This window comes from Balearica regulorum, chromosome 2 (assembly GCF_011004875.1).
Source record: "Balearica regulorum gibbericeps isolate bBalReg1 chromosome 2, bBalReg1.pri, whole genome shotgun sequence".
NCBI lineage: Eukaryota > Metazoa > Chordata > Aves > Gruiformes > Gruidae > Balearica > Balearica regulorum.
In genome coordinates this window covers 91703302-91727772 of record NC_046185.1, presented here as the reverse complement: position 1 = coordinate 91727772, position 24471 = coordinate 91703302, and the positions used below count along the sequence as shown (strand labels likewise).

Sequence of the window (24471 nt, the reverse complement as noted above, 5' to 3'; positions counted from 1 at the left end):
AATATATCTGTACACACAGAGTGCACTACTGGTTCTAATACAATTACCTACATGTTCTGTACAATTCCTGACCCTTGAAGAAAGCAAGGGTTTAAGTGCCAGAAAACATCTTCAAACATCTGTTACTGCAGAACAGTGTATTTCATGAGATATTCAGACTAAAACAATCTTCGCTTCAACAGAGACTTGACTACACTATTGCAAAGGTGAAAGAAACAATTTTTTGGAGCAAGTAGTTACCTACACATTCTGCTAGACAGTTGAATAAAATCAAAACCAATTCAGTATAAAATTAAAACATCTAAAAAAAAAAATCAATCTTTCCTCTTCAATAATTCTTAAACACAATCATACTTAAAAGTCTTATGTTTAATAATTGTTAGACATTACCATGCTTAAGAACTATTAATTTTCACACATTTTAAAATTAGGAATCATAAGATACAAATTAACTCACAGTTGATTGACTACCCATAGCAAAGTCTCCCAGCCTGTGGTACCCTCATGTTCTAGCTGGTGGTCATACAGTTGCAACAACACTGCTAATTGTTCGCGGCTTCCAATGATGATGGCCACATCCTGAAGAGGCGATACAGGTCGGGGAAATCTAGTGACTGTAACAGCAGAGAACAAGTGATCATGAACAAAAAAAAAAAAAAAAAAAAAAAAGAAAATATCTCGGAGGTGATGTCAGTAAAGATAGCTAAGAATGTCTGAAACTCTTTAATGCCTTCTGTGTAAGGTTATCAAATTGTTTTTTAAAAATCAGTGAGTTAAATCCATCACTGAAGAGGATACATAACCCTCACTTAAAAAGAGAAAATGCTGGTACAAGGAGACTATGGAATTATTATTGCCAGCATGGCTTCACTAAGGGCAAATCTTGCCTGACCAACCTAGTGGCCTTCTATGATGGAGTGACTACATCAGTGAACAAGGGAAGATCTATAGATGCCATCTATCTGGACTTCTGTAAGGCCATTGACATGGTCTCCCACAACATCCTTCTCTCTCAATTGGAGAAATACGGATTTAACGGATGGACTGCTCAGTGGATGAGGAACTGGTTGGGTGGCCGCATCCAGAGGGTACTGGTCAAGGGCTCAACATCCAGATGGAGATCAGTGATGAGCAGTGTCCCTCAGGGGTCTGTATTGGGGCCAATACTGTTTATGATCTTCACCAATGACATAGACAGTGGGATCAAGTACACACTCAGCAAGTTTGCAGATGACACCAAGCTGAGTGGTACAGTTGACATGCCTGAGGGACAGGATGCCATCCAGAGGGACCCAGACAACCTCACGAAGTGGGCCCATGTGAACTTCGTAAGGTTGAACAAGGCCAAGTGCAAGGTCCTGCACGTGGGTTGAGGCAACCCCTGGTATCAATACAGGCTGGGGGATGAAGGGATTGAGAGCAGCCCTGCCATGAAGGAACTGGGGGTACTGGTGGATGGAAAAACTGGACATGAGCTGGCAATGTGCACTCGCAGCCCAGAAAGCCAATTGTATCCTAGGCTGCATAAAAAGAAGCATGGCCACCAGGTCAAGTGAGGTTACTCTCCCCCTCTACTCTGCTCTGGCGAGACCCCAGCTGGAGTACTGTGTCCAGCTCTGGAGTCCTTGATACAAGAAAGACATGGACCTGTTAGAGTGGTTCCAGAGGAGGACCACAGAAATGATCGGAGGGATGGAACATCTCTCTGACTGAGGACAGGCTGAGAGAGTTGGGGTGGTTTAGTCTGGAGAAGAGAAGGCTCTGGGAACATCTTATTGTGGTCTTTCAATACTTAAAAGGGGCTTATAAGAAAGATGAGGATAGTCTTTTTAGTAGGGTCTGTTGCGATAGGACAAAGGGTAATGGTTTTAAAGTAAAAGAGGGTAGATTCAGACTAGATATAAGGAAGAATTTTTTTACAGTGAGGGTGGTGAAACACTGGAACAGGTTACCCAGAGAGGTGGTAGATGTTGTCCCCTTGGAAACATTCAAGATCAGGTTAGACAGGGCTCTGAGCAACCTGATCTAGTTGAAGATGTCCCTGCTTATTGCAGGAGGGTTGGACTAGATGACCTTTAAAGATCCGTTCCAACCCAAATCATTCTACAATTCTATGATCCCAAAGAACATACCACAGATTTACAGTAGAGTGACTTGCTGGCAAGGTTTCCTGACTTCTATTGCTACCCTTTAATCATCTAACCGCTCCAACCTTTGTATACAATGTAGTTTTTGACACAATGCACTCCCTCCCCCAACTCCTTAATTATCTTAATTATCCAAAGAAAATAATTTACACTTAAAAAACAAGACCTCGAAAAAATTCAAGACCATTCAAATATCTGGGGATTGAAAGCCTGCTAAACCAACATTGCTTTTATTATTCTCAATTCATGTCAAGCATAATTAAAATTATTCAGCAATGAAGTTAAGCAACAAGAACATCATCTTTCCTACTGCAAAATTCAAGAAAGCAAGCTTGCAGTTCCTGCAATGCTACTAGATTAGTGAAAAGTACATGTGATTTACTTTTCCTCCACTTTTGTGGAGGAAGAAACTGTCAGACTAGGCTGAAGTCTGAATTTTTTAATTCCTTATTTAAGCAGTAGCCACTCAGGGAAAAAGCGCTCATCTTCAAATGACTCAAGTCAGCTGAACAAGTTTTACCATAGGACATTTAACATTTTCACATTAATATCATACAGTAAGTACCACCAGCTATCTTCCAAATTCTCCTTTAAATTTGTTACCCTTTCTTTGCATCTTCACACACAGCACTATTATCAGCATGTGGCAGGTATTACCAACATCTTTTAAAAGTATTTGTAGCGGGAGAAAACATTCTACAGGCTAGGACTGCTGATTTAAGCATAACTTCACTATAAGGCCGTTCAGTCTGCTAAGATATTACGGAGATACATAACAGATGGTGAACCTCCTGCACTAGGCTGGTTTTTTTCCCCACTTCATTTTTTTTTTATTTGTAAGAATTAACCCAAACTGAGGCCAGCCTTCTTGAGCTGTTATCGGTTATTAGTGGAAATCAATTCCTCAGACACCTTCAGGAAATCCAGTTAAGGATTGCTTTGCTTTCTCAAAAGCTTCTTTTAAGAAGTAGAGAGAAATAATGAGAAATTAAATAAAAACTTTTTATGTGATAATCAGGTGTCTCAAGCATAGAAATGAGTAGAAAAAAGAAGCATTACTTAAGGATTTGCTAAGGGAGACCTATATGAAAAAACATTTAGAAGGCAAATCAGAAGGCATAATAGTATTTTTTTCACAATTTATGCTGTGTATTAGGACAACCAAATATTTCACTGCAAGATTTTCATTGGATTACATAAAGCTATGTCACCGGGCACAAAGAAGCCATTTTGCCTGTTACACTACTATGTAAAGACAGAAAAAATCCACAAGGATACCATTTAGTTCTCCTTTATTCTACAGGCAATCATTTCGTAAATATTCATGACTTACATATTTCTTCTGCATCAATAACCTGATAATTATAATTAGTTAAATATCTCATAATGGTTCACATCAGACTAATTTCTTCAATAGGAATGAAGTAAAAGCAGAGGGAGGAAAAGTAGATGTTTTCCCAAAAAGGAAAACAACAGAACAAAGAAAAATGTCATGACAAGACACATCTTCCTATGCTGGAATCTGCCTTAAAAAAAAAAAACAAAACCAAAACTCTCTGTCAACTCAGCCACATTAAAGAAAGAAAATTCACAATGTGACAGAGATTCCCTGAACTTCTTTCTCTGTACTTGCAATATATGAAAAAAACCAACATAAAGAACAGGTGGATTAGAAAAAAAGGCCTGGGGACATAAACTTAAATCATTATTGTACAGAGTATGTGCTATAAAAATCTAAAGTTTATACATAGATTCCGCAACTTATGTTTATGTACTAACCTTAAATACACACAAATCCCATGTAAATATGGACTATGGACTATTTTCTGAAATTCTTCCTTTGCAGTTAATAGTAATTTGAGATTTGTCACTGAATTATACTTAAGTTCACAAAAATTCCACATATAAGAAATTAATCATTTACCTTCTATTTGTGGTACTTCTCCCTGAAGTTTAGCCTTGCTTGTGAAAGGTGCATTCTGTAGCACCAGTGCAAACAGTGAAGGAATCAATGACTGCAGAGCAGATAGATACATGTGGAGCTTATGTTCATCCAAGCCATGTTCTCCTTCCTGAAACAAACAGGACATTTACTTAAAGTTTTTGGTTTGGATGATCTGTTACTTAGGCATGTATTCCCTGGCAAGAGATCAGCACATCTGTGATGAGTTTCTACACAGAGACACTAATTATATTGTAATTTATCCTAACCACAAGCTTCCTTTCTGTCACCATCCAAATCCCCTTGTCACCTCTAAGTCACTTCTACTCGAAAGATTCAAGCAATATAGCCTTTGGCATTTCGTAGTTCATGTCAATGAACACACTGATATTCTGAAAGAACATTTTTCAGCCCATTTTGGAAATGTGAATCCCTGGTCTCAGAGACCAATGCATCTAAAAACTGAATGAACTAGATGCCTGTACTCTGAAAACAAGCATCTTCATTAGACTGCTATGAGATACCCTATTTTCCAGAACTTTCCAGATACCTATCAAATCAAGCATACAGACAAACTGGCTCATAATTGCAAACGACCTAAGCCATTTAAGTCCACTTATTTTCTTTTTAATATTGCAGTTTATTAAAAATACAGTATGTGACACAAAAATAATTTAAATATAGAGCAAATGCACATAACAGAGTAACACATACCATCCAGTCACAGCCTCAAGCAAGAGTTTTCTGAACTGCAGTTTGATTATTGAGTTGTAAACCAAAACATTGTTAAAGAAGAACATGCTTGGTTTTGGGGGGTTTGGTGTTGTTTTTTTTCCTTCTTCCAAAGGACAAGTAAAAGTTATGGAGGTACAACAAGAATCTTCAGAAAATTCCCCCCCCAACATTAAGTAGCAATTACTTACATATTCGTATTTTTTTTAAAAACCTGCATATGTAATAAAGATAAAAAGAAAATTCTCCAATGTAGAAACAGCTGAACACATACCCTGAGCAATTTTTCAATTTTATTAAGTAGTGTAGGTATAAGATGGAACTGTAAATTTCCCAGTTCTGTTGTCCAGGCAGCGTAAGCAGGTAAAAATACCTGATGCGTTGCACTAACTACACGTTCTGAAGGGTCTCCTAAAGCTGAAAGCAGCAGTTCAAAGCCCTGGTAAAAGACAATAAAGAATGTAATTACTTTCCTAAAATTTATGCTAAAGTTTCCCACACAAAACGTGCAGACTAGAAAAAGTTGTAATATATTATTTAAAACTTTACAGTAATAAAAATAAAACAAGGTAGTACATGGAGGCCTTTCAACAGATATTCCCACCACATCTACATAGGTAAACAGTAGGTGGTTCAACGATCCTGCTTGTATTTCTCTGCAGTCAAGTTATCAGAATCAACGCAAACAGATTTTACCACTCTGCCTTCAAAAACCCAAAGACAGGATTAGAAGTTCTTCATTTTCACTTATCTGAAATGTTATCAGGCACTATTAAGATGAAATACAAGTAGGTTTTGTTGTAGTAGACAAATCTCTGTTAGCGAGTGATATCAAATTGGCTAATAGCATCAGGTGGGCAATGAAGTGATATGTTCTTGAAGGCAAATTATGAATTATTAGAGAAGCTTCTGTATAAAGCTTATACCTGAGGTTTTAATGATACTTGTAAGTATATGTTTTCTCTTTGGTCTTTATACAATAAAATCAACATTCACATAAACTATCAAAATTTTTAAAGTATCTGGAAAGATTTAATAAAAATACATGAAATTATGCATCCCTCTATTCATGAAATGACTATAGAAGATATTTTATACATACAGAACCCAAACCAAATTATACCTGTTGATATTTGTCTGGATCATCAATATATCCCATAATAATGCCAAGGCTTTTGATCACAGCTTCTCGTACCAGATCTGCCTTATCTTCCATTAGCATTTGCTGCAGCATGGAAAGTACTAATGAACTACGAATTTCTTTCTGTTTGTAAACAAGAAACATACTTGTTAAATACAATGACACAAGAAATGCAGGTTTATATCCATTTTTATAAATAATTTGCACTTCTATTAGTGGTCACAAACAAAATCCCTTCTTCCAACCATAAATCCCTTCATAAATATTACACATTCAGTTTTCACAAGAGAAGATGAATGAATATAGAAAGTCAGTAGCCTCATTAGAGAGCCTTTTGTCCTAATAAGCACAGAACTCAGGTTCTTTCATTCATATGGAACCAAAAATAACTAACAGCAAAAAACTACTATACGCCTAGACTTAGAATTTTTAATCACTGGATTGCTAAATTGGAGAAGTGAGGTTTTAATTTGGGTTATTCTCTTCTTCTATCTGAAGCTTTAAATTCAAGTTTTCCACTGACTTAATTTTGCTGCTGCTTCTGACCAGCAGCACTCTTCAGACACTGTGGAACGTTACATGAAGAACTCTGTTATTGGGTGCCAATTATTTTTTCAGAGATTATTTCCTTAATTTGTCCTAACTATCTTTATCTTTACTGAAACAAAGATGATTTTTTCAGAACATACTGTTTTTAAAGACATTTTATAACTAGATTAACCTGTATTCCTTCATAATAAGCTGTCTCCTCTTTAATGGGATTTCTTGAATCTCATGTGTGTGATACAAAGTAAACGACATTGTGATTGTCTATGCGTAACAAACACTTGGGAATATTTAAAATTATAAAGGATGTTTACATTATGCAACAGATTTTCACCTTGCTTTCTCTAGCAAAGTATTTAGAGCCAGTATTAACACTTACTGGAAGGTAAGGTGCTAGAGCTCCACAGGATTCTGCTACCAGTAGCCGTCTCTCGGGGTATTTGTGGTTGATCTGGTAAAGAGAAACAGAATGGCTATTTGCTTTGCAGTAACCAGTATTCAAAATGTGGTTAGCATGAACTGCAACAGAGGGATACGTCTGCACCTCTTGAATAAACACTGACTGTAGAAGTAGCATATGAGTACTACGCAGCCTCAAGATTCTTGCACTGAGGCGTAAAGACAAAGCAGATACAGCCTTCTCGAGTTGTCCTATAAAATAGATCTCACAGCAAGAGAAGAATCGGAGAAGCATGTATGTATACACAGTAAAAAGAAGGGTGGAAAGCAGCGTATGGGCTGCTGTATTCTAAAGAATACAAATAACTTCTGAGCTGGCACGTCATGAAATATTTTGTCCTGCGTAGCCCTTCAGGAGAACCATTCCTCTAAGAGCTACACAAGTGCCCTCTAGTGCTCTGAGCCAACCAGTGTAGCACAGCTGCCGAGGTCTTGCTGAGCAACTGGGGTCAAAAGAAGACACGTACTAAGCCAAAAAATACCTGCATGCTGTTGAAGTTCTGCTCTCAGATCCAGCATAAATATGTCACACCTCTAAAATGTGACTGAAAATAGCTCCTATTCCAAAGAACCTCTTGATCCTGTGCTACCTCGCCTTTCCACTCAAGGGCCATTCACAAATTCTGCCTTAAAAATTTAACACTGACACTTTGGAACCAAGTTCACATCCTGGTGGAGTCAGCTTTAATGGCCAGTGCAGTGGTCGTACAACGAAATGTGATATATTTCAATGTACTTGGTGAACAAAAAAAATTAGGGTAAAATAGTGAGAGGGAATGTAAATAGTTTGATCCTGTCAGATAAAATAGGATATGCGTGTGGTACAACTATTTCTTTCTCTCTTGCTATGCAGTGTATAGCCTTGGTGAGACAATCATCTTACCACAGAAAGGACCAAGGTACTCACTGCCTTCTTTGTCTTGATCTTTACTGGGAAGACTTGCCTTTAGTAGTCCATATAACAGGCTGCTTTAATACCTATAGTATCTTTGATGTACGTGCCATCTTTCCAAATGCAAATTCCCTACTGGTAACAGAGATACGCTTCTGAAGCTCTGCCTACCCAAGGGAAACAGCAAAGCCTAATTTCAACCGGTTTAGGTAGACTGGCAAGGCAATATAAATATCACCCTGATATTGCAAAGACATACTGACACACCGGAGGGAAAAAAAGACTCAAATTTCTGCAAGGTTTGTGTTCAGGGAAGATTATTAGCCCTTGGAAACTTAAACGTAACTGTAAAATGTTTATTACCATTTCTTTTCCTTTTGTCTTTAATAAGCAGTAGTACAATTCTGGAAGCCAATTAACTGGTCACTAGTGCTGAGGGAACTTTTAGCATTCACAGAGCCCTGATCTAAACTCAGACGAGCCAGCTACCAAATTCTACCTGCAAAGAGCAGGTAGGCTGATAACTCTGAGCTTCAGAATGTGTGGATGAAAATGCTCAGTCTTCTGAGGGCTCAGTCCTTTACATCTGTAATTAGATTTTGGATGGAGACCAAGTGCATGAACGCTTTCAAGATTAAAGCATCTACTGAGAAAAGGTAGAAAATTATGTGCATTTGAGTTCCTTCTACAAACTCAGTCTTGTGACAATGAGATTCAGCTGGTATTTTGCTGGAGAAAATAATGACCTGGTTTCAGTACTGCAAACAGTCTGGCAAACTGTATTAAATAAATGCATGATGACATATGGCTTGGCAGCCTGATATGCTGTACTGTTACAGTTGGACTGGTTTCTCTTCTGCATCAGCAATTAGCAAGAAACTGGTATGATGAAGATGTGCTAATACTGAGGTGAGACTGCTTTGGGTTTTTTTAAACACTGTTTAAATTTAATGAGAAACAGCAAGAAAACAAAATGTGGTTTGTGTTCAACTACTATTGCCATGAGTCCTTCATTTAATAAATAGATACAACAGTCACACATGTAAGCACAAATGCTGCAGATACTATGTACTTCTACTGTCAGAAAGCATTAAGACTATTAAAGCATGGACTTTATTGTGCAACACAGATGGCTGCGTTATGCAAGAAAGAGTTGACAGTTATCAGACCAGAAAGACTGTGCCATCAAAGCAAGCATTACTACTCTGTCACGGCTTAGTTATTCACTGTCTTTTAGGCAATAATGAACTCCTTTTTCTTCATTATGGTAGGAAAATACCACGCATTTTCACCTGAACTCATGTTGTTCTGTTTCCACGCTTCAGATGAAACAGTAAGAGCATTTCAGTTTGGTTGTTCAGTCATTTCTATTAATTTAGAATATCTGTGGAAAAGGTCACTGTGATGTCACATGTAAACTTCAGGCTGATCTTACAGGTGCAAAATCATGCCCATCCAAAACTATTTTGATCTTTAATTTTCTGTTTAAGAATTTAAACATGGAAACTCCTCTGGGGACTTAATACAACATAAAAATCAGCGAATGAAATCTTTGAATGAAAATGGATTTCCAACAGTCTGGAAATTGCAGTACAAATTACAAAGGCACCTACCTGGCAATAGGTTAGGCAACACTGATGAAGAACATGTGCATACCTACATTTCAGTACAACAAACATATGCAGGTATATGCAGGTAACTAGAATTTCCAGACAATCTTTGACAAATTTTCTGCTTCTAAGTTCTTTTTAATGTTATATAAAAGTATATATAATGAGGACAAAGAACATACAAATATCTTTCTGAAAAGTACTTTGAACTGCCATTCATTGAAAACCAAAACCAAACCAACCTCCCCCTCAAACAAAACTCAACATTTATGAATTTTTAACTAATTTTCCAGCATAAAGCACAAAATAATCAGTTACCTGTTCCCAACACTGTGGTAAAAGCTCAGCTTCTACACGTGTAGGTCCAACATGTCGGGCAAATGCAACACACCCAGTCAGTATCATCTGTCTGAAAACACAAATTTAAATCTTTAATCTGTTTAGAAGGTAAAGTGCTATAATATATAGAATATAGTCTTCAAGTTAGGAAAAGCAGATGCTGTCAGGCAACAGGTAATTTTCTACAGTCAAAATTTCACACCATACTGACTGACATAAAGGCTAAATCTGAAATTGAAAGCCACTACTGTCCATGCTTATTGCAGGGGGATATTGGACTAGATGATCTTTAAAGGTCCCTTCCACCCCAAACTATTCTATGATTCTATCTTGTAACTTAATTCTTTTATGATGTGGTTTTGCAACATTCCAACATGCGAGTTACTGTAGTCTCTCCCAAAATACTAGACTTTTGTCAGAAATCTTCTCAAGCCCATTATAAATGGGAAGCAATTAATCAATCAGTAGTATCTACAATTGCCTGACTCATTTGTATTCATATTCTTGCATTTTTTACCTTTCCTCAAAGTTTGCAGGAAATCATTGTTGTTCTATCAATTTCATAGGCACAGAGATACATTTAAAATTTCAATAAAATTGTACTTAACCATCATTTGTGATATTTTAACTTTTATTTAATGAGTGTTTATCTTGCTAAGATTTTTTTACTTCTAACTATTTCTCCTGTTAATAGGACTGGAATGATACCAAATTTGCATGCAATTACTTTTAGTGCCTACATCCACACTTAAATAACCAGTTTCAAACAATAATGTGCGGACATGAGACACTCATTGTATCACCTCCACAGTAAGATTACGACACCACTGTGAATTTCTTCATTATTACTTTGTGGAAAATAAGCCATAATTAATTTGTGACCATTTTAGTGTCACGTCTAAACTCCTAAATATTTACTGCAGCTAATAGTACACCCTTAAGGTTGAAAGGCAGAGATTTTGCTGGTTATTTCTTAACCAGTTATATAATATACTCCATCAAAAAACCCACTCATTCACTTTCAGAATCTTTTCAAGGAGAAATAGTCTGTTAAAAAGATTTTTTTTTTCCTCAGCACTCTTTAAGCCACCAATCAGACCAAGCTCTTTGGTTGCGTGCTGTGTTTCCCACCACCACCACATACAGAGAACTAGACCTTTGATCAAGGTAAAAAAGGTTGGGGGAAAACAAAAATGCAATGATTAGATAAGATTCAAGAAATCAACGGCTGATATGTGATAGCAATATGGAAAAAAAGCCTGCGGTAATTCTGAGTTCTACAACAAACAAAATAGTTACTTGAATGCCTGACTATGGTTCTACATGCTGCACCTAATCACAGAACTGGGCAACAGAATATACTTCTATAAGAGATTTAAAAAAGCAAATAGCAGAATACAGTAATCACTTGAAATCTTCTGCATTAGAAATGGGGAAAAACAAAATATAGAATTTTTTTAATCAAACCTTCTCAAAAAAGTTCCATGAAATCTTAAAATAAACTCAGATTCCCTCTTGCCTTGCCGATAAAGTAGGGAACTTGAAAATATTGCAAAAATATTAAAAATTTTAAATAGCCTACCATAACCATCTTAAAAGTATATGACAACAATCAGTATTTCAGGGGAAGGAAAGGTTGTAAGGATCTCAAAAACAGGTCATTGAAACAAAAAATCTTAACACTAAGCTGCTGCAAAAATTGCGGTCTAGACTGGATACAGGAAAAACTTCTTTCTATTGTACTAATGATCTCTTTTGTTCACAAGATGCTGGGAATGCCTTCCTCAGAGCTCTCTCCAGGTTCTGCACTTATGATCACTTCGGCAGGAACATAAAGCAAATCAGTATGATTCAGCAGAGCACTAGTTTGCTTCATCAGAGCACTAGTTTGCTTCATCAGTACAGAAACCAAAGTGAAATCAAGAATCAGACTAGAGGAACAAGGTAGAAGCAAGAGCAGAACAGACATAATTTAACACTTCTAAACTCTTTCTAGAGGTTTTAGAAAGTGACTGCATGCACTGGTAAGCAATTCAATCTTATATTACACAGTTCAAGGTTATTTTGTTACTCCTAAAGGTTATATTAAAAACTTACTTACTGAAGTTTTCCTTACTATGTCAGGAAGTTATGTGTGTTCTGTAAGAGGTGGTATCACATGACCGATGAAGAGTCATACTAGATACACTAAGCTTTATGCATTTTAGCTTCTTTTCATTAAGAGTGCTGCTTCTGCATACATTACTTGGAAATCTTCAAGAGTTCGCATTTTGAACTATGTTTTAACCTTGTCCTAAAAGACCCCAACATGAATCTGACTTCTTCATGGCTCCTTAGCTTCCAAAACCAACATAATTATCCAAAAAGAAGTTTAAGTAAAAGCTAACACATATTTGTTCCTTTGCAGAAGAGAATTTGATAGACATTTTGAAAAGTTGAGTAGTACATTAATGAGCAAAGCCTTGAGGATAAAAGTGGCCTTTTAAATATAATGTTAGTATACAAGACTATGGCAATATGCCATATCTGCATGCATCAAAAAGCCTCTCACATGGGCAAGAATTATAATACAGACTTTCCACAAAATTGTTAACATACTTTACAAGGTCAAATATTTAAAATAAAATACTTATTTTAATGGATTCATTATTAGAAATGCAATGTCACATTTCAATCTCTTGCAATTAACCAATTAAAAAAGTCAACTTGCTATCAACTGCTACTTTAACATATAACGTAGGCCTGTACAGTATAGCAGAAGGTAAAGAAATAACATGAGATAATTAATACCATCGTTCTGCTGACTAAAGCTGAATGTCTTTGCTTACTTCATATCACACAAGACTGATACTATTTAAACTTATTTAGATAAAAAACAAGCATGCATAATACACTTGCATACAAATATGTAAGTATAAAAAAACCAACTGAAATTCTGAATAAGTATTTTCTGAATAAGTATCTTCTATCTAATTTGTATTCAGGATATCTTTTATTTGATGGAATTTGACCTATTCTTCAGTCAGGCTTTATGGCACCTTTGAAACTGATTATGATTTTTACATATGTAAATGTGTATTATGTATGTACGTGTTTTGTCCTGGAGGTTACGGCACAATATTCTTCCCAAATTTCTGATGAAAATGAGTTATTTTTAGATATAAATCTCTAACTCACAACAAAGAATGAACAACTTGAAGGAAAAAGAAGCTTGGATTTTCTTCTTTCTTACCTGCTGGAAAAGACACATCTAACTGCAGCTAAACAGCCATGTGAAAAGCGTACTTGACAGGCCACCAATCCTGTGACAAATTAACTACAAGACACTACAAGCAAGATGTAACTTCCTTCCCTCTTCAACCACAAAATAATTATAGCTTCTGAATCTGCACGGGACATTCAAAACAATTTAGATAATAGTAGATGGTTCAGAAGTAGATTTCTAATGAATCTGAAGTAGAACAAGGACTGCATCTTTTTCTGTTTTCAATCTGCACGTTCTTTTATTTATTTATGCATTTTTTTGTCTCCAAAGCCCTCTCTTTCAATTATACCTGATCTCTAAATTTTCCCATGTGAACAATTTAGAAAGACCAGAAAACTTCAGTTTCAGAGAATCTTGAAAAGAAATGTTTTCCACCTATTTCATAAAGCCTATTTTGTCTGGAGACAGAATAGAGCAACAATAGATACAGATGCTTTACAAAACATCTCTAACGAAAATAACGGAAGAGCTACAGGTCAAATATGAAAAATCTTTCCACAGTTACAGAAGGAAACATACCAGCTAGGGTACTGTCTTTCAACCTTAAGGATATTCTTATCTAGATCAGTACAAAATCAGATTTCCTGAGTACTAAGGGAGAACTAAATTTATAAAACAAAATAAAAAGTATCCTTTGTTTCAAAGTCTTAACCAAAATAAAACAAAGCTCTTGACACTTGTCAGAACTAAATCACTGCTTCAGAATTTTTATTGCTACCACAGTACTCAATTATAAGTAGGAAGAATACTATTTTCCTCATGCTATTTTCCCCAACTTAACATGGTAGTTAACTTAGAGACATGGAAAGTCCTGAGTCCATGTAAATTTGTCAACACTATATCAGCAAAATACCAACTTAAGTGAAACTTGGTTAAAATAATCCCATAATATCCACTATTAGTTCTGCTTCTTTGACAAAGAAAAAAGTTCCTTCTTGTCCCGCAACAGACAAACGCAAACACACCTTTGCTCATCATCTGGTCGTTTGATCAAATTGAACAGTATGTGTAGAAGCTGATCTCTCTCTTTGGGTTCAGGATGGAGGCAGGCTGTACACAGTATGAGTGGGATCAATTCCTAAAAATTGTGGGTAGGGGAAAACCAAACAAAGTAAAAACGCTTTGGGGATATATTCATTAATGGCAAAAGAAACTAAGAAGATAAATCTAGCCACACAACACCAAAACAGTTAGAGAAGATGTTTTAGAGTCTTGATCTCTTTTTTTAAGTGACCTGAAAAAAGTGAAGGTCTACAAAAGTTAGAATTAGTTTCCTGCTAGGAAAGATCAGGGGAGAACCAGCACATGAAATAAAAAGCTCTGCAAAGATTACAATTAACATATACAGGTCATCTGTAACCAGAATTAGAGGATAATCATGGTTTAAATTGCCTTCATACCTACTGAACTGAAGCGAGCTCCATAGACACCTATGGAACAAAGCTCCTACGGAAGAAGCTATTTCTGATGCCATGGAGTTAAAGATTAAAATTTCCAATTAAGCATGCACACAGTTTTGTGCTCAAGTATGAATAAGCACTGAGAAACATACATTGGTAAAGGTGACTGCAGACAGATATCCTCTATTTTGTGTTGACTGAGAACCGTATGATTTTTTTTTTCCAAAGGTTTGTTGGGGTTGTTTTGTTTGTTTATTTCAATAAAGAAGCAATATCTGAAGCTGAATTTTCTTTTTAAAGCAATTCAATTCCTTTAAGGAACAAACTACCAAGAAAATACTGTGTAAAACATTAACTGAAAGAAAATATGAGGCTATTGACAATAGTGAAGACCATCTCCTTTCTAAATATGCCTTCGAAGCTCATGGTATTCATTCCCAGAAGAAACAAATGTTTCTAAAACATGGACTGGAAATCCCTTTCCTTGACTTTGTTGACATGAGCCTTTACTCCAAGCGAATTTGGAAGCCACACAAATTTCTAGGTGATTTAATATCTTAGGGACGGAAACATCACACTGTGAGGTGGAGGGAAAAGAACAAAACAAATCTAGGTGTCTGCACAGAAAACATGAGCAAGTAACCTAGAGACTTCCCCTCCCACCTGCCGTGTACTTTTGAGCCACTTTCAGCAGACAAGCTTTTTGTGAATTAATAAGCTGTGACAAACAAGCAGATGACAGTGGGTAACACTTCTGAAGTTACTAAGAAAGATTATACAAAACATGGAACAATGTATAGATATTTGTAATAACGTTGCAGGAAGCTGCCAGTTCCTCCTGGCAGACATTCAAAGTGACCTATTAATGATGTTCTTGAGAATAAGCCTACTAAAAGAGGTGGACAGGTGGAAACAACATTAAAGACGCCCTCGATGCTCAACTTCTATTTTCCTAAAAAGCAAGTGCTATGTTTATTGTAAGCATAGAACAATACTTTTATTTTAGAGCATTGCCTAAACTAGGCAACTCCTGATAAGCTTTTGTTTTCATATTACAAGAATTCTACTCAGCGTGCTCTTTTTCCCCCCCAAAGGTAACCGAGACAAATCCTAAAGTGTATTTTAACATTCTGGAAGTTATTTTGGCAATATTTAACCCAATTATGGTTCAGATTAGGGAATTCATGATGAAGAAAAGGAATGAATGTGGAAATAGTCTAACCACCACTGAAAAAAAAAGTCTGAAAGTACAGCGGGAGAAATGAGAAATATATTTGAACAATTTGGACATTTCTATTTCACAATATTTTAAAGTAAGCCAGGTTTCGGGTTTGTTTTTAAATAAGTGTAGCACAATGCAAAATAATGTGAATTGAAAACCTGTATTAAAGAAACTTTACAAATTACATTGTGCAAAGAGCTAAATAACTTTCATCAGCTTAAAGCTCCTCTCCTTCCAGAATTTGCATGTTAGACTTTATTTTTTGTATACTTAACATTCAGGTTTTGCCCATTTAAAGTTCTGAGGAAGCAAGGAGCTTAACCTATTTCACTTTTTTTTTGTACTTCAGAAGCATCTTCTCTCCTGCAAACACAGCTTTAACTCAAAAAGATTTGAAAAAAAAAAATTATAAAAATAAAAACCCCTGCCACTTCAAATACCATTAAGTTAAAATCTTTTAAAGAGGAAATCAGATTGCAATTTGTAGATACAACACATAATTACTAACTCCACCATAAAGAATATAGCTCATGGAAAAACATTTAAATCAAAAAAATCCTGTGTTACTTTACTGAGATCCAACTTTTTGAAATCTAACCTAACTGCACATTATAAAACTGCTCTTGCAATTATTCTTAAGTCCTGCTTATAAATTTATTTTTTTTTAAAAGAATATACCCCATTAAATTGGTCATGTATATTTTTTATGATCTGGGGGTTTCGTTTCATCTTTTGAAACCACCACGCTGACTTCACTTTCCTAGTATGTTTGAGTACCTACTCAAAAATCTCAACTGCTCACTCAGAACCACCACTGAATTTCAGAACAGTGCCATGAGTCTTTTTTTTTTTTAAAAAAAAAAAAAAAGCTTCTTTTCAAATTTAAGGAAGTTAAACTCTTTTTCCAGGTGAGTCTGTATGAAACGAAAACACCTCTGAATATTCACCTAGATACTACTAACTTGTGTGTGAAAGGCTAACGAGTAACCTAACACCATTGACATGGGGGCAGATACAAGGCTGGTTCTTTACCTTGCAGAAAGCTGGTTATTATAGCTGACGGAATTAGCTGTATTTTCTTGTCCATTGGTCACATTCTTTCATGCATACTATGGGAGAAGAGAGTGTTCTCTGCATCGCTGCATCAGTGCTTCTACAGTTCCTTCTATTAAGGGGAGTGGAGAAACAGTGAGAAGTCTTGAACAGTGTTTTATGTGCTCCCTAGAGGCTTAATGGACAGGAAGGTAAAACTGGAGGCGAAAGGGACTTTCTGTGGGACAAGAACAAAACTGCTCTCAGACAGACAAAACAGGTAAAGTGAAGTCTCCCAAAGACTTAAAAGGGGACAGATTCTTCTCAGGATATTCAGGATAAGAACAAAAAACCAACCTAGAGGCAGGTTCGAGTTCATTCTTCCTGTTGCTAAGGGCCATGCCTTAGATGTAGACTTGTTTAATAAATCTCAGATTTTTCATTCTCAAAAAACAGCAGAGAAGTGCTGTAGAAAGTGGTAATTTTCCAATAAGACACAATATTAGCATTTGGCTGTTTAAATTCAAGAGGAAAGTTCATAACATTGTTAGGGAGAGACTATAATTATTAATAATCAAGGAGAGGACTTCCAGTGCTCTTTGAAACACCTTGCCTTCCTTGGGAAGGAATACCACTTGTGTTAACATTCATAAAGCAAGAACAAGTTTTAAAAAACCAACAACCCTCCCCTTAGTTAATTCGGGATCCTTCCTAAATGTCCTGTTCGTCCCTAAGTCCCTCTTTTCCCTCTGACTTAGGAAAACTGATTAGTTCGTGTTGGTGTGAGTCAACAATACCAGCAGGAGTGACTTTCAGAACTGCAATTCTGTTTTCCCACTAGATGCCAAGCAGGCTGCCATTTTAACATTGTCGGCACTTGCAACCTGATGAAATAAAACATCATGTGTCAGAGGTCTTGCCTCCAGTACTGAAAAGGCAAGTTTGTATCTGAGGCAGTTTATATCTGTGAGTTACTTGGATGGAGAACAGCGAGAAAAAAAAGTTATTTTACTGTGAGATAAACTACAAGCAGGTGAACAATGGACAAGGCTACGAAGCTGACCTAATGCATGCACAGGAGAACTGAAATGGCCCATCTTCTCTCTGTTCTACTTCTGCCTGTCCGTGTAGGTGTCCCCAAGGAAAAATTCACTTTTTTTTTTAACCATCGTACATTTAGACAACTTCTCCCTTAGAACAACATGTTCTGTTATCTTTGAACAGAATTCACTATTTAAGCTGATTCAAGATCTCAATAAAGGCAACATTTACATGGGTATATGGAGCAGCTCTTCATTATAGTCAAAAGAAGGTGGCTTTTTAATAGTAACTGGTTATCACCTCAACTATATGGAAAACAGTTCCTCCTACATATTAAAAGTATTACAACAAAATATTAAAGTTTGGGTTTTTTTAAAATGCATCTTATAGCAAGCATTTTTCTATTTTGCTGACAATTTTCTTACCAGGTAGTGAGGAATTTTCTATCTGTTGTTGCCTTCATTATAATTGCTTTTGTTTAACATTCTGACAAAAGTCATCTTAATCTTAGTTTCTCTCTCTAATTAGTGTCTTTTGGAGTGTTCACAAGCAAAATAATTATCTCAAAGAATAAATTTAGTGTTAAGTGTCAAGACTGGTTACTTCAATAGGTTAGGATAGTCATCTTTTTATTATTTCAAATATTAATGTAATAATGTGGCAATCAGGTGACAATATAATATATAAACCAGGATGGCATTATGATCAATTTTGTAAATGTGTCCCTTCTAATCTGCTCTAATAGTCAATGCTTATATTGTGAACCAATGTTATGTTAAAATTCTTCTGTAACTTAGCCTCTGACAAACAGTAAATAATCTTATCTGCAGCAACTGAAATATGTGCAAGTACTAACAAACTACTGATACTCTTGCACAAGTTTGTATGGGAAGTTCAGAATTCATTCTTTTAGTTTTAAAAGGAAAAATATTTAATCATATGATTAATACATGACTCAGAACTTTGTGCTACTCATCTTATTAATATTAGAATTACAACCCTAATTACATTTCATGGGATGAGTCTATTATTCCAGGATCCAAATTAATCCTCTTGTAGATCCCAAAGGGATGCTTTTACATAAGAATCGATGCAGATATGGGTGTGAAAAAACCCCTTTGCACTTCTTTGTTTATATTTACTATATATTTGGAAACCTGCACATAAAACTACTGTGACAAAACTAGTAACAGTTGGCAATTCAATTCATAAAGATTAAATTCAACTCCTTGCATCCATGAATTATGTTATGTTTAAAGACATGGTGTTGAAAGACACCAGCTTTCAGACTAGAGAGGAAAAGGATACTCTGAGATTGAGCTGTTTCATTCTAAGAAAACTACGCTAGCCCGTCATATCCAGAGAAGGGAAGTAAAGGATTTAAATTAAAAAATGGTTATGTCTCTCTCGTGTGTGTGGGGGCAACCCCACCCCCAAACAAAAAAGCCCTCCAAACCAAAACCAACACCCCACGTAAACCAGAAGAGAACCAGCAAACAGGCTGAGGTCAACACTATCCCTGTTTTTCAGAAACACAATCTATAGAAGCCTATCACAAACTACATTTTACAGAGTAACAGAAAGTATTTTACTTGTTCATTTAAATTTTTCTATTCTATCCTACTCTGTGAACTAGACACAGTCATTTAGAAGATACTGTTGGCTCACAATTGTCAGGCCCAGGAACTCAAACTTTATCCGTATCCAACCAGAATGGCATCTGCTTGACAGCCACTGAAAACAGCCACTTAGATCTGCCCAGCTCTAACACCACATTCTTTTACTACTTTTTTTTTTTCTCAACAAAGCCATATGTTTTGGCTTTTAAAACGTAGGACTGAGATGAAAATCTGTAATAAGATATTCAGTTCTAGTGTGTTTTAAGAGACAGCTACCTACAAAAAATGCCAGAAAAAAAAAAGTGTCTTGGTGATGCCCATGTGCAGTTACTGCATGTTAACATGAACAACTTTAAGTCTGCAGCATTGCTTTCTTCTAGCAGAGTTGAGAATGGCATCCAGAGTTTGCAGATTCAGCATTATCTTTGCTTCAGCATTACAAAGAAATAAAAGCGAAACTATTCTTAACATCTTGAACTCTCTATAAATAACAGTTTCTTGGTACAAACATTTAGTAAACCATTACTATCACAATTTTTCTAAATTTACATAACATGAATGAAAGTTACAGAAACTAACCCTGGCATAACAGGTGAGATGAAAGGTATAAATAAGGAGAAGTATTTCTTGATTAAGAACAAGAATAACAAGGTCCTGACATTAGGCCAAAAACTTTACTCTGGCTCAAACTCTGCTAAAGGACTACATACTGCAGAGCATGGGAGTAACCTTGTTTGTTTGTACAACTTCTGTTACCTCACAAAAAGATACTTATTTTTACATCTTATAAAAGGTAAGAAATCAATATTGGACTTATTAGTTATCACAAAAAAATTTAAAAGATTCCATTTCAATAATTACAGTTTCATCAAATGAATCTTTTTATGGTATACCTCTTGACAAATAGAAGGTGACTGATCCTTTTTTTTTTTTTTTTAAATCTTAAATGTGTTTTAGTTTTAAGCGGTAAAAACACAATTGAGGAAGCAGATTCCAAAGCAGATGAAATTTTATGAACTCAAGCTGCTCATCTGCAAGAAGCGTTATCACAGACTGCATACCCAGCCAGAGGGTTGGGGTTTTTTTGAAGAATAGGTTTTTAGCATTTTGTTACTGTTCATTCCAATTACTATTTGGCTTGCAGTACGTCCTTTGTTTGTGAGTGCATTCACATACAAATCTAAACATTGACATACATGTTTTCAAGGAGTTAGGATAAACTAGACACTTGGGATAAAAACAAAATTAAATGTTGATACATGGAATTTTAATGACCACGAGTTGCTTTCAGGAATTATTATATATTATGCATTATTGATTTTACCCAGTTGAACTGCTCTTTTAGAAACAACTAAAATGATCTCCTCGGCCACCCTACTCAATACTGTATTTTTCCTTCTTTCTTCCATCAGAACCTAAACTATAGACATTGAAGAACAATTAAAGCTGCATGAATACACAAAAATAACATAAAAAATTTCAGAAATGCATCAAACATTCTGACACTAACCGGTCACTTAGATGTCAACTGTAATATTTACTGGACCTCTTATTACCAAAGCAGGCAGGCTGCTACTGACCTTAAGAGGGTTAAAAGCATTGGTGAAATGGCTTCTGAATCTCTGGTAAAGGACAATACCTACTGAGAGATCATCAACCTCCACAAACCCAGTTTCTCCAAAATGAAAATGTATAGCACGGTATTTTCAGCTTAAGATTTTGCAACTAATTGCAACATGATGGATGCTTAAAGAACAAAGACAGGTACTTTAGGGAGTCATGAGAAAATTATGTTTAATTCTCATGTCTAACAGACTGACAGTGTAAGATCTTAAATACTACCACTGTATCTTCTCAGAGCAGACTTTGCATTATAATCCAAACCTGTTACATATCTTTCCTAATTTAGTGATCTTCCAGTGTATTTTTACACCACTTCCCTGTAAAATTGTGCTAAGACTCTCTCATGATAACGTTGCTTTTGGACAAGACCCAAAGCTGTACCTTGTTGAAGGGAGTCTAGTTCTTAGGTTAGCTTTTCCTAATACTGATATTACGTACTAACAGATGGTCTACCTAAGTTTTCCTTCCAATTCCATGACTACGTCTGAAAGAATATTACAATAGTTATAGCAATGGGTGGTAACTGAGAAAAGCTATTTTTAAAGCAAATTTCAATTCTTGGAACATTAAGCATCCCATGCAATCCAGTTACACAATTCTCACTTGCGGCTTTTTCAATCAAATTGAAACAGATGATTTGTTTAAGGCAAAAATACGTGTAATCAAATGTAACTTCAACTGTAAAACAAAACAAGTAGGAAATAGCCTAAAAGCTCACAAAAATATTAAATGCATTACACAGACTATGCTACAAGCTGTGAAAAGAAGCCAAAATACCACATCCTGCCAAGCAGAGGAAAGGAAAGGAATAAATAAGAAATCAGAAATTAAGCACTGATCCAGGAACATTCACAGAATTACTCTGAAACACTATTAACAGAACCATTTCCAGAGCACCCAGTTAACACCCCCATTCCCTCAGGAAAAAAAAACAAAACCCAAACCCAAAAACCAAACCAACAACTTTCATGAAGTTTGAGACTTTGAAACCATGGTACATCTCAAACTCACCATGTCAGGTGCTGATAATTACTCACACGTTATAAAGTTTTAGATTATAGGATCAGTACAAATTTCTTGAGGATTTTTTAAAGCCTTAAAATGAATTTATGCAAAATGCACTATTAAGTCTACCATACTGTAGGTCCCCTCAACAACGGCTAAAATTTACTCAAGCTATGCTACTTCAAACCCTTTATTTCAGTGTCAACTATAAGGCCATTGAATTTTTTTTTAATATATATATTTATTTTTTTTTTAACACATTTGGTAATGTGCAATATTTACAACAAAGCAATATAAAACCAGTCATTTATTTTCCATCTTCAGAGTCTTCCTTTTTTACACTATATAGTATGAATGATTATGCAAAACACCATCTTCATTTACATTAAAAATAAACATTACATTTCCATAATTTTATTTAGCTTCATTTTAAGTTTAAGGAAAACATATAAGCAAGATTGCTAGTTTTCTTACAAAAGGGTGTTTTTGATGAACCTTATCTTGGCTGATACATGGAGCTTCTAGAAAAAGATGGTAAAATAAATTTTTTGTTGAAGTACACAGTGCTGAAAAAGAATCTGAATATTAATCTTATAAAAACTGATAGATAAAATAAACCAAATTTATGGTTTGAACTTACATCCTCTGCTCTTTGTAACACACATTAACCATGGTCTTCTCTAACAAAACCATTTGTGCTACCACAAACAGATGGACCTACAGTAACAGTTAGTCTTGCTGAATGCTAATGAGTGCCTTAAGCAAAGGAAGAAATGTTAGGATACCATGCAGGTTTGCTGAACTCACCTGACAGAGGTGTAAAACCATTTTCTAGGAGCAGAGATGCATGCACAAAAGTAAGAACATGATTGCAAGTAACAGGCTTTCATGAAATTAGACACATCATCTTCAAAATGAACAAGAAAACATCATGGTAAAAATGAAAATTAAAATTTCAGGGTTTCTCACCTCTCGTTTTGCAAGCAGCACATTAGGAACAATGTGAGGCAGGCAGCGTCCCAACATTAACATGACACTTTTTTCACTGTCTGCAATCCGAGATACCTAGAAAACAATGTCGTTTGTTTGGATTTTTTTAAAGGAAGCGCAGGAACAGGAAAATATCCTTTCAAAGGAATAATAAGAATTGCAGCAGGCTGATCACTTACCAGAAAATATTTAATTTACTCACACACATTAAGCTGTAAAGCTTTTGATCTGGCAGCAACTTCAAAAGCATGAACCCACTTATAGAAACTCAAAACTTCCCAGTAATTACATATCTATCACTAGGTTTCATATTTAAGCTAAACATCTGAAAGCATATCCTTATTAAGTTTCATGCACATAAAATTATGTCTCCATATATCTTAATAAGTCTTGTTACAAAGCAATTACTGCTTGTTTAACTATTGCTACCATGCAGAATAAAGGATCTTCTAGTTTATGTCAACTGGGAAATATACCTCTGATCCCAAACGGCTGTCTGCTGACATCCGACAGAAAGACAGTAGTGCTTGATGGAAAGCTGGTGACAATTTCCTGAAATATCATCAAAAAGGGAGGGAGAGGAAAAAAAAGCACAGATCAGAAAGGTGACTGAACAAGTCCTTTCACTCTGGTTTAACCAGCTAAGTAAAGTAACATTCAGAAAGCATGTCTTAAGTGAAGCATACTGCAGAAGTTTTTGTTTAAAATTATCTTTGACTTGTAGGGTGTTTAGTTTGTAGCAAGATAAAGAAGTGGGTGTCCTAATTAAGAAGTGACTTTTAGTTCCGAAAAATGTAACATCTTTCAAACTGCTGCACAGACAAAAATACGCCTAAAGTGTGAAGAATAGGAAGCCTCAGCAATACAAGAGGAAGCATACAATTATGCAAACTGCGGGGTGAGGGACAGAAATCACAAGAAACAGTATTTTTCCTTAATGCTCTTATTCAGCACATTGCATAAAAACATTTGAGCAGTCACAAGCTTCAGGATTAAATAGAGACTGCTGAACTGCCACTTTGAGATCTAAATGTTGGATTCAAATGTATAGCGAGAATCTCAAAACTAACCTTAAATTGCTGCCTAATCCCTGACGTAGACATGTATCTATAGAAGTACTGCCTCATGGCCATGCACAGCATAGTCAAGCTACTCAAAGCCTTAAGCATACACTTAAAACCCCAGTAAGAGTCTCAAAACAACTTTGTCCAAAGAGGATAATTTGGCAGAAATGTTCTCCAGAAAACAATTACTGGACTGACCATCACATAAAACAGGCAAGTAGCAGGAGCAGCATCCTATTTTCCAGTAATGACAACTCCCTCTGCCTTATCTGAGCCCTGTATTTAGATGCTAATCTAACACTGCCTCGTCCACTATGCTTAAAGAGGAAAAAGAACGTTTGCCTTCCAGAACAGGCACAGAAAGCATCTCACTCTGTGTTATCGGCTGCTGTGTGAATCCTC

At 35.8% G+C, this 24471-nt stretch overlaps 1 protein-coding gene across 3 annotated transcripts in view; it reads right to left on the bottom strand.

Annotated features, from left to right (window-relative positions):
- Positions 1 to 24471, bottom strand: part of RELCH (RAB11 binding and LisH domain, coiled-coil and HEAT repeat containing) — an 84083-nt gene that overhangs the window by 25854 nt on the left and 33758 nt on the right. For 2 of the 3 annotated variants that reach the window (XM_075744885.1, XM_075744883.1), the window contains exons 9-17: positions 23482 to 23557; positions 22985 to 23080; positions 14039 to 14151; positions 9788 to 9878; positions 6888 to 6959; positions 5945 to 6085; positions 5096 to 5260; positions 4072 to 4219; positions 458 to 614 (exon numbers count right to left, since the gene is read on the bottom strand). In XM_075744885.1, coding sequence (XP_075601000.1) covers positions 458 to 614; positions 4072 to 4219; positions 5096 to 5260; positions 5945 to 6085; positions 6888 to 6959; positions 9788 to 9878; positions 14039 to 14151; positions 22985 to 23080; positions 23482 to 23557 — 1059 coding nt within the window. Of the gene's footprint in view, positions 1 to 457; positions 615 to 4071; positions 4220 to 5095; positions 5261 to 5944; positions 6086 to 6887; positions 6960 to 9787; positions 9879 to 14038; positions 14152 to 22984; positions 23081 to 23481; positions 23558 to 24471 lie in introns of those variants that run through there. The other variant, XM_075744884.1, reaches the window with a different exon arrangement.